At 43.0% G+C, this 16,533-nt stretch overlaps 1 protein-coding gene across 2 annotated transcripts in view; it reads left to right on the top strand.

Annotated features, from left to right (window-relative positions):
• Window positions 1-16,533, top strand: part of LOC126747382 (transient receptor potential cation channel subfamily A member 1) — a 592,560-nt gene that overhangs the window by 508,985 nt on the left and 67,042 nt on the right. For both annotated transcript variants that reach the window (XM_050455968.1, XM_050455967.1), the window contains exons 11-12: window positions 11,344-11,455; window positions 11,550-11,717. In XM_050455968.1, coding sequence (XP_050311925.1) covers window positions 11,344-11,455; window positions 11,550-11,717 — 280 coding nt within the window. The remainder of the gene's footprint in view (window positions 1-11,343; window positions 11,456-11,549; window positions 11,718-16,533) is intronic.

Here is a 16,533-nt window from a genome sequence, read left to right on the forward strand (position 1 = left end):
ATGAAGGACGAGAAGCTGAGCTATTTGCCACCATATGCGGGCTTACGCAACTTGTGGAGGAACCTACCAGAATCCCCGATCGAGACGGCGAGTTCGCGAGTCTCCTAGATCTGGTCTTGGCTTCAGACCCTGACTCATACACTGTATCAGTACAGGCCCCCCTAGGAACATCGGACCACAAATTGATAACAGTCTCTTGCCAGTTGGATGTTAAAACGCAGGATCCTCCGATGCCGCGGAAGGTATGGCACTATAAATCAGCAGAGTGGAACCATCTTCGGGAATTTTATCGCTCATTCCCTTGAAGAGAAGTCTGCTTTAGAACCAATAACATCTCAGAATGTGCAAATCAAATTACAGAGACGATCTTGGCAGGAATGGAAGCTTATATCCCTTTTTCTACTAAATGCGGATCAAACAACAAGCAATGGTTCAACCTGAATTGCAAAAAGGCAGTAAACACTAAAAACGCAGCATATCGCAAATGGCGTCAACATCCTTCCACCGAAAATTGGAGGAACTTTTTTACCTCCAGAAATAGCTGCAAGCGAATTACTGATGAATGCAAAGAGAGTCACAACAACAGGATCAAAAACAAATTGCTAAACTGCCCAAATGGAACAAGATCATTCTGGTCGGTATCGAAAGCCGTTAGTCAAGGATTTGCTAAGTCGGCCTTGCCACCCCTAACAGCAGATGATGGTTCTATCGCGGTAACAGCAAGGGAAAAGCAAACTTACTGGGTAAACTCTTCGCGTCCAATTCTACTCTGCACTCGCAAGGCAAAACACCGCCATATTTGCCAAGGGTGAATTCATCGATGGGAGAAATTTCGTGTCCCCAACGAATTATAAATAAAATTCTTAAAAGCGTAGACCCAAACAAAGCTTCTGGACCCGATGGAATTCCAGCCCTAGTACTAAAACGTTGTGCAGACGAATTGACTCCTCCCTTATGTAGACTGTTTACGGCATCGTACAAACAGGGCTCATTTCCAACAAGCTAGAAAACTGCTCAAGTGCAAGCTGTACCTAAAAAGGGTAAGAAGACGATGCCGTCCAATTACCGCCCGATTGCACTAGTTCCAGTAATATCGAAGATTATGGAGAAAGCAGTCAACCAACAACTGTTAAGATATCTGGAATCATCTGGACTAATCAGCGATCATCAATACGGCTTCCGAAAGCTTAGATCCACCGGCGATCTTCTGGCTTACGTCACACACTTGTGGACGGAGGCCACGGAGAAGCACGGCGAGTCCCGCTCAGTCGCTCTTGACATTTTCAAGGCATTTGACAGAGTGTGGCATGAGGGACTACTAACCAAGCTCTCCTCAATCGGCATACAAAACTCATTATTGAATTGGATTAAAAGTTTTCTTGAACAACGAACAATCCAAGTAGCCGTCGATGGACACCTCTCCGACAAATTTAACATTAACGCTGGAGTCCCTCAAGGATGCATTCTATCCCCCACCCTTTTCTTGATATATATCAACGATTTGCTAGGAACCACTGTCAATCCAATCTACAGCTTTGCGGACGATAGCACACCTATTTCCACATTTAAGTCCACCAAACCAATGACAGCCGGAATTTCTCAGAATCTTAGGCAGCAACAAGTAGCTTCAATCAACAACGATATTAGAGCAATCTTGGAGTGGGGCGGTAACAATCTGGTCAATTTTAACGCGAAAAAAACGCAGACTGCAGTATTTACGATGAAGACTAACGTTGATGGCCCGGAGCTGGTTATGGCAGGAAAAACATTGCCAATGAAATCATCTTTACATCTTCTAGGAGTCGAAGTTACCAACGGTGTGTCCTGGCATGACCACGTTGCCGAGATCGCCAGGGCAGCTTCCAAAAAACTCGGAGTGCTTTTCAAAACGAAAAAACTGTATACACCAGAACAGCTACTGACTCTTTATAAGGCTCAAATACGCCCTTCCCTCGAGTATTGCTCGCATGTCTAGAGCTCTGCACCCAAGCATAGTTTAAAGCTGCTAGATTCTATACAGAGCTATTCGTCTTATCGACAAACCAGAACTGACAAAGAGTCTGGAGCACAGGAGAAAGGTGGCTGATCTCTGTTTATTCTACCGTTATTATCATGGTAAGTGGTCCTCTGAGCTGGCAGGCCTGATCCACCCAGGGCTGTTCCGGCAAGAAGGACGCGTCTAGCAGTTGCGACTCATCAACATCGAGTCCCCCTGCCTACCCTAAGAACGTCACTGTATCGGGACTCATTCATCTGGAGAACATCTTCTTTGTGGAACGGGCTTTCACCTCACATATTTCCCGACGCATACAACCTACAGTGATTCAAGATAAATGCCCACAAATATCTTCGCGCAAGCACCACTCCTCCAAGAGTGACATAGGACTCTCCTCTTGTGCTTGTGTTAACCATAAAAAAAAGGTCTCCTGATGAACCCGTCATGCTTCGCCGGGCGTTACCAGAGCCCAATGACCTTAGAAAAACCGTTAAGGCTCTCTGGTCTAAAGGAGTTTAAGTTACTCGATGCACTGAAGGTGTTATCCAAGTATTTGAACGTAGGTTTGAATTTGATCAACGGTTTCATCCTCCTCCCAGCACCACCGGCATTCGGGGTTGTCCGCAATACCGATAGTATGGAAATGGCTTCTTACGCGCCAGGGTCCGGTTAAAAGACTTGTCACCTGTCAAATTTCTAGTCTTTTTAGGCGTAGTAGATTTTTGATGAGACAGGCAGAGAGCTCACCTATGTGCGCTTTGGCCTGTCTCATACCAGGGGACTCAGTCGATCTTCGGTGGATCCACTTGTTCAGCAGACCCTTCATTGACGTGACCGCTACACATTTGGCGATACCAATTATGGTTTCTGGCAAGAGAGTATTACTGGCGCTTACTAATTTTTTCAATCTCCTCTCGATCTTCTGGGTTATTCATAAAGTCTGTAGTTGGTTATCCAACCATTATCTCGGGCGCCACCCTCAAGTTTAATGTAGATGAGGGACCACAGCCAATCGGGTAGCCTTTAGACAGTGGAGAAAGTAATCCAGGTCTTTTGTTTGAGTAAAACAATAGGCAACATTGTAACAAAATCACATATATTCCTCCCCAAATCTAACATGTCATCTCCTTGCTAACACTTCTCAATAAGCCTTACATAGGGCCAAATTCAATACGGTATGGTGCGGGAAGAGGAGGGGTGCAATGAAGAGTCGCCTCATGTCGGTAAGCAAAATCTAAAAGCGATGCGGTAATTTATGACAGTGAATAAATGGATCAGATACAGCCCAGAGAAAATAAAGCATGAAACGATCGGTATTAATCGGAATGATAAGCGGTAAGTCACCTACAGGATATCTAAGCGGTTTAATATGGAAAATAAATGCGGTCGCTCGTAACCTTGGCCAACTCTGCTTAAAATGTCGGTAGACGCGGTCTTAATTACGTAGGTAAAGGATGGCAATGTTGTCAGGTTGGGAATAATGAGACAATATCCAATGCAGGGTGCTATCTCGTAGCAGTCTGATACGTAGCCCTCTGCAGTTTTTTTAAGAAATACACCATATTACCCCGTAACGGTCTGGCACGCAACCCCGTGTATCCTATGGACACTAGGAATAGGAAAAAGGAATTTGCCTACCTTCTTACCTACTATACTTACATGCTATTAACAGCGGCGGAGTGAAGGACTCGGTCGGTTATACACTGAATTCTCCGGCGTAGCTTCGATGGCTCTTGCCAGTTTCCTGATGCCATTTGTTTTTTTTTTCTTTTTTGGCGCCCATCTTTTTTTTCTTGGTCGCATCGAGGTGCTCTAGCTTGTGATGGCACGGAACGTGGGAATTGACTGAATGGGATGTGGAAGCGTTGGTCGTATAGAAGTTTTGAGGCGCTCCACACGGACCCTAATGTTCATGAGGTTGTCGACCTTGTATATGTCCTCCTGCTCTTTATTGATCAGGAACCGGATGAGATCCGTTTGCCTTTTTCGACCTGGGCCGGTGTTAAACCAGCCCATTTCTTCTGGCTCGAATCCCATCCGGTTCAGTGCTTCCTCTATTTTTCTCAAGTCAAAGTTCCTATCGAAACCTCTCAGGATGAGATTCAGCTTCCTGCCCTCCTCAAGGAAGAAGGAGTTTAATTCCATCTCCCTTTCCCTGAGGAAAGCAGTCAGGTTTCTGTGGTCTCTCCTTTTGTACCTTCAATATATTGATTTTATTGTCCATAATTAATTGGTACTTTTTTGCCCAATTTGAGGTGTCTCTGATGACAACCTTGGGTATCTTGGAGCTGCTAGGTTCAGTACTCTTCCTTTTTCCTGCAATGGATAGGTTATTAAAAGGCATGAATAATGGTTTTTTTTTCCGGTATTGTGCCCCGCTTTTCCGGCTTGCTGTTTGTCGCAGCACCTAGGTGCGCTGAGGAACCAGGTTCTTCCGTATCAGAGTCTTCGGATTGCACCATGTCCTACTCTCGCGGGGAGGAGATGTTTGCATCTTTCCTAGATCTCTTTCTTGAGTTTTCCTTTTTTTGATTGTCGTTCAACTGGTCCCTCAACGCCCCCAGCTGCCCGGAAAAGTTTTTGTTATCTAGTTTTTCGTTAATTTTAAGAATTTTTTCCATATTATCATTCATTTCCTGCAGTTGAGTATTGAAGATACAGTTTTGTTCTTTGAGGAGATCGACCTCTTCCTCAGTGTTTTTTAATTTGTTTTTAAGTTTCTGGTAAATCTCGGTTTGGAGGCTTTCGCAAATAGTTCTGTACACCTCTGCACTATGATAAGCTTTTTCTGCTTCCATGTTCTGGTCGGGATACAAGGAAGGGGATAGGGTTTTTGAATATCTTCGTTCAAGGAGAGGTTTTTGGAGGGGGTAGGGACTGCCAGCTAGAGACTTACCCCGCTCTAGTTCTTCATTTTTTTCTGGTGCTGCCGTTTGCTCGCTGTTGGAGGGCTCCTTCTGCGTATATTGACGTCTTCGTCGGTGGTTTGGCACCCCATTCACTAGGGAGGGCGAGTTAACGTTGTTTTCCGCCGTTTCTGGGTAGTTTGCTGTGCTATTCTACTGATTAGGACCGCCGTTTTTGACTGGTCAATTGCTGATCTGTTGAATGCTGCTGCTGTCGAACTGCCCAACTGCCAACTGCCCAACTGCCGAGAGTGAAGGACTCCCGGCCAGTGCATCGCGTTATATAGAGCACGGATATGCGCGGTACTTAGTAAACGTGGTAACAGTGGTGGTGGTACGGACACAAACGATGCTGAGGTATTAAACGCGATGATAAATTAACAATTATCGCGGTCGCGCGTTTATTAACTAAATAGAGACATTCCTAACGTTACTGCGCAACGCTTAGTTGTCAATATGAATCTTGAAAATTATTAATTTAAGTTGGAAGAAGAACCGAGTAATTCTATAAATAAATAAGAGAATTATAGAAAATTTAGTATTTTCGTTACAACCTGCATGGCCTGCGTGACCTGGTACCCAGACGTGCTGGATCCTACCTGCACCAGTTTTTCCACAACTTTTATGCACTCTAGTACAAGCTTGGAGCTTACCTTTACGACTGTGATAGCCTTAATGGCAGCTCTGCTGTCTAAGCATATTGATCCGACTGTATTGCGGTGTCCGCAGTTTAGGATTTTCTGCCCGCATTTACAGTGAATACTTCGGCCTGACAGACAGTGGTGTGCTCCTCCTCTGGAAGTGACAGCGACCTTAATTTAGTTCCAGGGTCCTTGGACAGTACTTTGTCCGGACAACTTTGCCACCGGAGGGTGTGTTTTCAACGTCATTGCAGAACCGCCTCCAGCACTGTCTTTTGGAGTCCTGAGTGTCTTTTTGTACTACCTTTGAGCTGCGTGGAACGCATCTCAGTCAGTGGCAAGCTTGATGCGCTCAGCTCTGCGTAGTGTCACGATGCTTTTTCGTGTTACCATTTTACCAGACATTCTTGGCATTGGCGGGTCTCCGTCTAAAGGGTCAGCTGCCTTCATATGCCGCTACTATCGCACGAGTCAGGTTGACAGTCCCGATCTCTATGTTGGCCGGAAATGTGTACCTTGCCGGCATGTCCGCAAGACCACCAACTAGTTCCTCTCTAAAGTGGTCCCAGTCAGTGCATTTCGGATTTCTGTTGGCTAGGGTATCGCACCGAGCCTGCTTCTTTAATTCAAAAAGAATGTGCGTGTGGTCCCACATTGTGACTTTAAGGGACACCCTCCATGAGCTGAAAACGTAAGGTCAATGTTTAATCGATTGATCCTTATTGCAGTAGAAAGTTGGGACACTGCCCCGGTTGAGTAGTTCTAGGCCATTTGAGCACAGAAAGTCAACCAGGGAGCGGCCTTGTGTATTCTCATCTCCTTATCCCCAAAGGCCGTGATTCGAATTAGAATCGCAGCTCGTGAGGAGCGGGAGACCCAAGTCTTTACAGTATTTGATTACCACAGTGACGGTCGGAGGGGGTGATTCAATTTTGATGGGAAAGTAGGCAGAGCAGACTACCGGATCCTGTCTTATGTCCATTGACAATTTGACGGCTACTAGGTCCCTTGTACAGATACCTAAGAGGAGAAAGCTCCGCACATTCCTAGTAAGGGTGCATGCGCGGGGATTATTACAAGGTACATGTTTATGTAGTGTGCCACCAGTTAAACCCAGAGCCCTGGTAAGCCCAGGGCTCATGTAATAATGCGATGTCGATATGGAGCTCATTGAGCCTTTTGCACAGAACAGCGGTGGAGGATGTCTTCCATGCTGGAAATTTTCCTGCAGAATGTTAAGAGCATACTGTAAGGTGTGGGGCTGGCTAACTAAAGCTTAGTTCTTGGAGCTGAAAGGGCTATCGACGGATTGCCCTGGCCCCTCGGAAGCTGCGGTATCGACATTAGTGGTACCTTTGTAGTACCTGGTAGTACGTTTTCTAAGTCGGAAGCAGAGGGCCCAGGGGCCACTGTGGAAGTAGCCATCCTGGTGTCATTAGCCGCTTTCTTGCTCTCGATTTGGGAGACAGAGGCCCTGGTGATGCTATAAAATAGCGAGCCCTGTCTCTCCCTTATCGTTTTGGCCAATCCCTCATCCACAACCACCACACGCCTGAGGTAGTTAGTCTTTTCTTTGCGCTCCCACATTCTCCACTGAGAGCACGGGAGACCAGGATTTTGAAGCTGCAGAAGCCTTAGGGTGTCCTCGTTAGACTTATGCCTAATACCCGGGATCCGTAAGATGGCCCCGCGTAGACGAAGCGTGGAGGGATCCACTGTTGCCAGCGTGACCCCATCCTAAGGGAAAGTGCCCGACGTCACTATCAAAAACCGGCCATAAAACCAGACTTTCCTGGTTTGCGGCCAATATTAGGATGTGGTTCCTGATCAGCGGGAGTGAATGGAATTGCAGTGACTGTGCCTCACTGCGGGACTAAGTCCGCAGTATGGCCTCAGTCACCACGAATTGTAGCAGCTTTTCGCCAGTGAAATCGACCTCGGGATGTCCCGTTCGGCACACTGCCAGCTGCAACTTGGCGCTGCCGACCGATCGCGCATAGCTGATTTGAGGCCGAGTCTCAGCGGTCCGCGGTCTCTTAGCCCCGCCAGCGCACTCGGTAGACGTAGATCCAGATGTCCTGAGCCTTATGGAACCTAGTCCCTCCTTAGTGGAAGCCCCAGACTTGCAAACCTCTGAGGGAGTAGGTGCGAAGGCCGTCGCGGAAATCGAGCCCAGAGAGCTCTTGGACTCTTCTACAGCCCTAGCCTTCCTTCTCCGTCTTATCTCTGAACCGCAGAGGTTCATTCTTTTCAGCTGTGCCCTATTGAGAGCTCCAGCTAGATCGTCACTGTTAAGTGTGGGCCCATCAGAGGAAGGGTCCGCAACAGGCGCTGAAGGAATGGTGAGCTCTAATGTTTCAGAGCCCGTCATAGTGGTGGGGGAATGTAATGGAGGGAGAGTTTTTTGTTATTTTTTTCTGTTGGTCCCACGAGTATATCGAAAATAGTCCACCCAGGCAGAGCCGTTTACCTGAGTAAGGCTGGATACTCTGGAAGGTCGCCGGATATTCCAGAGAGAACGTCAGCGACCGTGTTTTGCCCCATGGCCATTCATCCCTCGGCACCTTGCCTACACACCTTAGATTGGGCTAAAGAGGAGAAAAAGACACGCAAGAAAAGATGAACATTAAGAAAGAAAGCCGAGGGCGGCAGATAGTAAGCAGAAAGAAGAGAAAGCTGAGGCTCTAGTCCAACAATCCCAAGTGTTATTGCCGGGGAGTTTATCGACGTCCAGTCTAGATCCACAGGATTTAGTTTCAACAGGGTTACTGCGTGTAGGATGCAGGCTAGGCCTGCATACTCCCGACGAGAGTATCCTGTCGTCTTGCCATTTGACACCTTTGACATTTGACAATCTTAAACCATTAAGAATTCTTTTTCACTTACTAGCATTCTTAGAAGCTCTGCTTTGATTTCTTCAGTTTTTGAGGTTAAAGATTGCAACTCCTCAGGTCGGTGTCTCTCTGTGTTAACCTGCCTATACTTTACTAGATAAAATAGACCGAACATACCTTACAATTCACCTTATTTTCAATTTTTTTTTAACAATGAGAATAGTGTTTTTTTTTAATTACTGCACTCTCGATCCTCGAACAACCTCCTTCGTAATTTTCACTACTTCTACTTTTGTGGAGTGGCGATTGCGGCTGCAATAAAATTAGATATATCTGACCCGCGGACCCTCCTGGATCATTAACGTGGAGCGTTTCAGTCTGGATGTTACCCTTCGTCTAATTTGAGGTCAAGTACGTTTTATTTTTGGGACAAAGTGCTCCAAGGGAGGCTGTTTTTATGCATTACCTTAAATCGTAAAACTTTCATGTGTTTGAAAACTAATTTTTTTAATTTTAACTGTTTTAAACGACAATGGTGTATTTTATAGAGTTCTTAATGTTTACATAATTTGATATTTCACTAACAATTGGTAATTTGGTTTTTTATGTTAATTTACAAAAAGTCGTCACATGTTAAAATCGTAAAGTAAAACACTAGTTTACTCTAATAATAAAAAAAAGTATTAAAATCTAAATATAAAACTCATAAAGGGCGTTTTTTAGAGGCGGAGAACTTTAAATTGAAATTAAACTCAAAACATTTTATTGATATGAACGAATTTGCTTTTATATTAAAGAATTTTTTTTGGCATTAATATTTAAAAATGATTTCGGGCATGTGACCCCCATGGCTGGCGCGTACGTGGCGTAATCTAGAGGTCCAATTTTCACACACTCTTTTCAGTACTGCAGGCTGTATTTCGGCAATCACGTGTCGTATGTTGGCTTCCAAGTGCTCAAGTGTTTCGGGTTTATCAGCGTAAACATGCGACTTAACATAGCCCCAAAGAAAATAATCTAATGGCGTCAAGTCGCACGAACGAGCTGGCCAGTTTACAGCTGCATTCCTTGAAATTATTCGTTGCTCGAATGTCTCTTGCATTAAATTAATTGTTTGGCGCGCTGTATGGCACGTGGCACCGTCCTGCTGAAACCACATTTCTGCAACGCCTACAACGGCTTCCAATTGAGGCATAAAAAAGTTGGTTATCATGTTTCTGTATCGCTCACCGTTTACTGTAACGTTCTGACCATCAGCATTTCTGAAGACATAAGGACCAATGATTCCACCGGCCCATAAAGCGCACCAAACGGTTAGTTTTTCTGGATGTAATGGTTTTTCGCCAACAGCTCGTAGATTCTCATCCCCCCAAATTCGGCAATTCTGCTTGTTTACATAGCCATTTAAGCAAAAGGGTGCTTCATCACTGAACAAAATTTTCATATGAAATCGTGGATCAACAGAGCAATCTTTCCTTCCGCCCATTCAGCTAATGTATGGCGCAAAAGATGATCCTGGGGTTTCAACTCCTGGACAAGTTGAATTTTATATGCTCGCAATCCGAGATCTTTGCGCAAAATTTTCCATAAAGTGGATGGACATAAGTTCACTTGTTGAGAACGACGACGAATTGACACATTTGGATCATTATCAACACTATGCTGCACAGCAGCTATCGCTTGTTGCGTGCGCACTATACGGCGTCTTACGGGATGCGTATTTTTTTTTATGGTAAACACAAGCACAAGAGGAAAGTCTTATGTCACTCTTGGAGTGGTGCTTGCGCGAAGATATTTGTGGGCATTTATCTTAAATCGCTGCAGGTTGTATGCGTCGGGAAATATCTGAGGTGGAAGCCCGTTCCACAAAGAAGATGTTCTCCAGATGAATGAGTACCGATACAGCGACGTTCTTGGGGTAGGCAGGTGGACTCGATGTTGATGAGCCGCAACTGCTAGACGCGTCCTTCTTGCCGTAACAGCCCTGGGTGGAATCAGGCCTGCCATCTCAGAGGAGCACTTACCCTTGATAATAATGGTAGAATAAACAGAGATCAGCCACCTTTCTCCTGTGCTCCAGACTCTTTGAGAGTTCTGGTTTGTCGATAAGACGAATAGCTCTCTTCTGTATAGAATCTAGCAGCTTTAAACTATGTTTGGGTGCAGAGCTCCAGACATGGTAGCAATACTCGAGGGAAGGGCGTATTTGAGCCTTATAAAGAGTCAGCAGCTGTTCTGGTGTATACAGTTTTTTCGTTTTGAAAAGCACTCCGAGTTTTTTGGAATGTTGTTGGCGTTGGCGATCTCGGCAACGTGGTCATGCCAGGACACACTGTTGGTGACTTCGACTCCTAGAAGATGTAAGGATGATTTCATTGGCAATGTTTTCCCTGCCATAACCAGCTCCGGGTCACCAAGGTTAGTCTTCATCGTAAATACTGCAGTCTGCGTTTTTTTAGCGTTAAAATTGACCAGATTGTTAACGCCCCACTCCAAGATTGCTCTAATATCGTTGGTTGAAGCTACTTGTTGCTGCCTAAGATTCTGAGAACTTCTTCAAGAAAACTTTTGATCCAATTCAATAATGAGTTTTGTATGCCGATTAAGGAGAGCTTGGTTAGTAGTCCCTCATGCCACACTCTGTCAAATGCCTTGGAAATGTCAAGAGCGACTGAGTGGGACTCGCCGTGCTTCTCCATGGCCTCCGTCCACAAGTGTGTGACGTAAGCCAGAAGATCGCCGGTGGATCTAAGCTTTCGGAAGCTGTATTGATGATCGCTGATTAGTCCAGATGATTCCAGATATCTTAACAGTTGTTGGTTGACTGCTTTCTCCATAATCTTCGATATTAAGATCCAACTTTAAACTTACTTTTATTATTTACAGAATCCTGCACTTTAGTTAAATACTTTGCTATATACTTTCAAAAGTCGTTAACATTAGTTTTCTTCTATTTCATGTTATAGATATGGACGTTACAATACCGTAAAGCAGTTATTGGACTCTGAAAAGGGCAACTTCATCATTAACGAAAGCGACGGCGAAGGCATGACTCCTTTACATATAGCTTCTCAACAAGTAAGCCCAATTTATCAATGGCATACTTTAACCTGGATATTTTCTAAAAAAACTTAAAATTATCCACTAACGTCCTTTTCATCGTTTGCTCCAGGGTCATACAAAGGTCGTTCAACTTTTACTTAACAGAGGAGCGTTACTGCACCGAGATCACAATGGAAGAAATCCTCTCCATTTGGCGGCCATGAACGGTTATACGCAAACCATTGAGTTGCTTTTATCAGTGCACTCTCATTTACTGGATCAATTGGATAAAGATGGGGTAAGTTCAATTTATATTTCCTCCATCCTAACATTTTTATATAGTTTTAAATTTTATAACATAGAATAGCGAGTTTCTTTTTCATATATGACATAACATGTAGAAAATATTGGTTAAGTTTTATTTAATTTTGTGAGTAAAGTCTAATAATAAGTAGATATCTAACGCACCACCCTGTATAAAGCAGTACATTGAAGGAAAAGCATAAAACATGTAGACCATCTGTGGGAATTACGAATGATTTCTTTGTATAGGTCTGCTTATGTCTACCCGAACATATTTCTGTAATTTAGTCTTGAATATACTCTTCTTTAATAAAGCTGTGGCGTATTTATATTTTTGGATTTCTTCGACCGTTTACAGATAATAAATAAGGTCCTCTTATAATAAAATTTTGATTTTCCAAACAAGTTCCCAAAGGCACATTTTCTCGCAACGACGCAGTAAACTATGGTGTTACACATTAATTGAAGTCACATACAGTCGTCATTAAGGCTATTGCGGCCGAAAAGTTAAGCTCTTTTACTTGAGTGTATAAGTGTCTATGTCCTAGGGGAACTAATGGGGGGTTCAAGTTGTCTGGATGCCCGCCTAGTCAGGAAATGCTAGTAACGAGTAAGCCTCGATAGGCCTGGAGCCTATATTTTGCATAGCCAAATATGTAGATGTAGCCTCACTTAATATCCCGCTCACCAGGAGGACACTTCGGTTACAAAAATATCATCCATTATTCTCTAAGAGACTAACATACAAAATTGATGGAAACAAAGAAAAACCAAAGTCACGGTCTCACCACATATCACAACCTACACGGGTTTCGTTCTAGTTAGAGCATCATCAGGCTGTTGTGAGACCGTGACTTTGTGTTTTTCTTTGTGTTTCGGGCCTGTTTATAATATAATATGTTTAATTACTTAAATCAAGGTTATTTCGATCCTAATTATTTATCAAGTTATCAAGGCCAGACTGTGAAGAAATAGGGACGCTGCTCCAGTCACACTGAAATAAGGTGATCCTTCTGTTTTCGACGCACACCCTTAGTGATTATGTAATGAGCGAAATAAAATAGAAACAAAATAAGAAGAGGCACAATTTAACGTAAAAGGAAAAAGAATGACTCGACTTACCCTAGTAATAAATAAAGTAAAGGATGTTGATATAAGGAACACCCCAATCAGCTTTCATTAAATCGCCAAAGACGTGATGCACTGCGGCATTATCTCGCATGAGATTTAGGTACCGATTCAATAATTGCCGTAGTACTACTGCTTTCCGGTATCGCACACCTGTTCCGTATTTTAGCGGATGACCTCGGTCAAATAGCTTACTCCTCTCGCCCTAAATTAGCAAAAAGTAATAAAAGAAGAGAGAACGAAACACTTTGTTTTCGTCAACGGTTTTCTGCTATTTTAGTAATATAAGAAAATTTCTCTATATTCAGTATATTTCTGTAAACAGTGAATCCGTAAAGTAATATAAATGAATATAATAAAAATGAAATGGACCGTTTCTGAAAAAAATACCCGAACCCGTCGATTTTAATCTTGGTTTAGGGTTTTTCTACGTGGCAATTAAGAATACAGGGTGACTCAAAAAAAAAGATATGACGTCATCAATACGTTTTTTAAATGGAAAGTACCATTTTTAATTCAGAATCAGAAAGAACGCATTTTTTTACAAAGATATGTTAAATAATGCACAAAAAGGATATTATTTTCTTGATTATTATTAGTAGTATTAAGGTATATGTCGGCTATGCGTATTTTTCTAAGAACATTAAGATAAGGATTTGTTTTGATTAGTAATGGGCTTGGTGTTAAGTTAAATGTTAAGACATGACTCAATATCTTTTAAGAGATATCGAGAGAGTGAAACGAAGCCAGGAATGAATGCTTGGAGAAGCATAAAGGAAAAGAAAAGGGAGTCTTTTGAGAGAACTGATGATAGATAGAGCGGCTTAGCTTTATATTCGCGACATAATTAAGTGTATGTTTTCACGAATTACGAGTTTTATTTACTTATAATGAACATGTCCGCGGAAAATAATGAGAGTTACTCTCTAACATCCGAAGTGGGATAAACCAGTCCACAATTGGAGTTGCTGCTTAGAAAAATGATTGAAATGCAAAACTCTAGGCCATCAACAAGCTCTGTATCTCAAATGCAACTTCCAAGTTTCGACCAAAAAACAAAAAATGCAGATCTGGAAGGCTGGTGCTATTTGGTTGATGAGTTTTTTAAAATGCAAATGTTTTCTAACATTGCGCTGGTGACTAGTTGATCATGTGCCTTAAAAGGAGAAGCAGCGGATTGGCTTATTCGCTCTAGACCTTTAGGCAAAACTTGGGCAGATATTCGCACAGAATTTTTATCGACATTTTCAAAACCAGTTGACATTATGGATATGTTCGAGGAAGCAGTTCTTGGACGTCAGAATATTCCTAGCAATACAACGCTTTTGGACGAAGGACTACACGTTTTACGCCTAGCAATGCACTTAATAAAGTCTGGTGAAAACGAGGAGGCCTTAGCAACATTGTTTGCCTGTCATGTTGTGGCAAACATGATGCCAGCTTTTCATTCAATTTGAAAAAGTGCAAATTTCTTAAAACTGAAGTTCAGTACCTGGGGTATCTAATTAGAAGTGGTGAGCTTCGTCCTAGCACTGCTAAAATTTCTGCACTAAGTAATTTTCCAATTCCCAAAACTCCTACACAAGTTCGCCAGTTTTTAGGCTTAGCTTCGTACTTTCGACAGTTTATACCAAGTTTTTCTAAAACTGCAGCTCCTCTGCATGCTCTTAAAAAAAAACTCGCAAAAAAAATCTATTAAATGGTGTAACAATCACGAAATTGCCGGGCAGACTTTAAAACATCTGACTTCTGAACCCGTGCTTTCTATTTATGATCCAGATTTGTGCACCGAGTTGTACACAGATGAAGTTCTGAAGGCTACGGCGATATTTTATTACAAAAGAAAGATGGTAAATTACGTGTGGTTGCGTAGTTTAGTAAACATACTTCTAAGGTGGAATCAAGGTATCGTTCAACATTAGCTGTCGTAAACGCTGTTACATATTTTAGACATTATCTCTTTGGGAACCGTTTTAACAGACTTTAATTTTTTAAAAGCTTCTAAAAATAAAATTGATTTAACACCTAGAGTGCATCGTTGGTGGGCGTTTTTACAAGGCTTTGACTTTAACATTCAGTAACATGAAGCACGTCGATTTCTTCTCACGAAATCATTTACCTATTTCTAAAGTCAGCAACTGCACATCTATTGTAAAACAAGTTCAAATTTTAGAGTTGCAAAAAGATTGGCTTTAAGTAGAAAAGCAAAGAGATGATGAAATTATTCAAATATTGAATTATCGGTCCGCAACACCATATATCCTGTGGACATCAGGTGTAGGAAAAAGGGATTTGCCTACCTTCTCACCTACTATACTTACATGCTAGCAACAGCAGCGAAGTGAAAGAGCTGGCGGCGGCGGAGCGATGTATGGGACTGTGGGGCTTACCTCGGCCGGTTAATGCTGGCGCTTCGGTCGGCTTTCTCGGTCGGACTCAGCGGACTGCCTACTGCCTTTACTTTGAAACTGACATTTATTTTATATAAAAATATATATACAGGTTAATCTTAAGATTCAGGCCTACTGAGCTAAGAAGATGTTTTTCTTAAAGGCATAAAAACAAAAATAGATGGCCTTTGTAAGGAAGGAAGTGAGGAAGATTAGTTGGCCTTCGCTGGTTTGATGCTCTGCAGCAGCATTTGGAGTTGCTGCTGCCTTGAAGCAAGGAATGCTTGGAGTATGGCATTTGGGTCGGCACCGGGTTGAGGAGGGGCGGCAGCTGTTGCTGGAAGCTGGAGTGTGGGGGGAGCGGCAAGATGGCTGGGTGCCCCAGGTGAATGGGCGATCCCGTCTGACCGCTTTGGCCTTCAGGATTTGTTTGCGGTTTCTGGGGCATCCCAAGTAGTTTGCTGTGTGCGGTACTCCGCAGTTTGCACATGTGGCTGGCTGGTCTCTTGGTTTTGTACAGTCAGCGGTTGCGTGGGGTTGGCCACACTTCACGCATTTGAAGGCTGCTGTACACCTGGCGTGGGCGTGCCCATGGAGCTGGCACCTGTGACACTGGATCCTTCTGGATTTGTTTCTCTGGGCTTCCACCCTGATTTTGATGCCTCTCAGCTCCGTGATTGAGCCTAATGCCGGTCAGTGCATCGCGTTATATAGAGAACGGACATGCGCGGTTTTCTAACAGTAGTGGTGGTACGGGCACAAACGGTGCTGAGGTATTAAACGCGATGTTAAGTTAATAATTAACGCGGTCGCGCGTTTATTAACAAAATAGAAACTTTCCTAACTTTACTGGGCAAAGCTTAGTTGTCAATATAAATGTTGAAAATTATTAATTTAAGTTGGAAAAAGAACCGAGTAGAAATTCTATAGATAAATAAGAGAATTACAGAAAATTTAGTAACTTCGATACACACCTCCTTCTCTTCGCTAAAAAAAATTGAATTAATTTTTTTAACTTAAAATAAAATTAAAAAGACATACAAAATACCATTACAAAACCGAATAAGGTTGCCGATGCCCTATCAAGGGAGGTGTCATAGATAACTCGAAAGTGTCATAGATAACTCCGATAACGAACCTAAACCGCTGTTTGAGTCTGGGTAACTTTAATCCCTGTTCCTGGTAGGTAGAGAGCTAAAAGAGCTGCAGTAGAAAGTAATCGCGCTGCTTACTCCGATTTTTGCATTAAAAATGGACAGTTATACAGACATTTTTGGGATCATTCCGACTTAA

The sequence above is a fragment of the Anthonomus grandis genome, chromosome 19 (assembly GCF_022605725.1).
Source record: "Anthonomus grandis grandis chromosome 19, icAntGran1.3, whole genome shotgun sequence".
NCBI classification, from domain to species: Eukaryota; Metazoa; Arthropoda; class Insecta; order Coleoptera; family Curculionidae; genus Anthonomus; species Anthonomus grandis.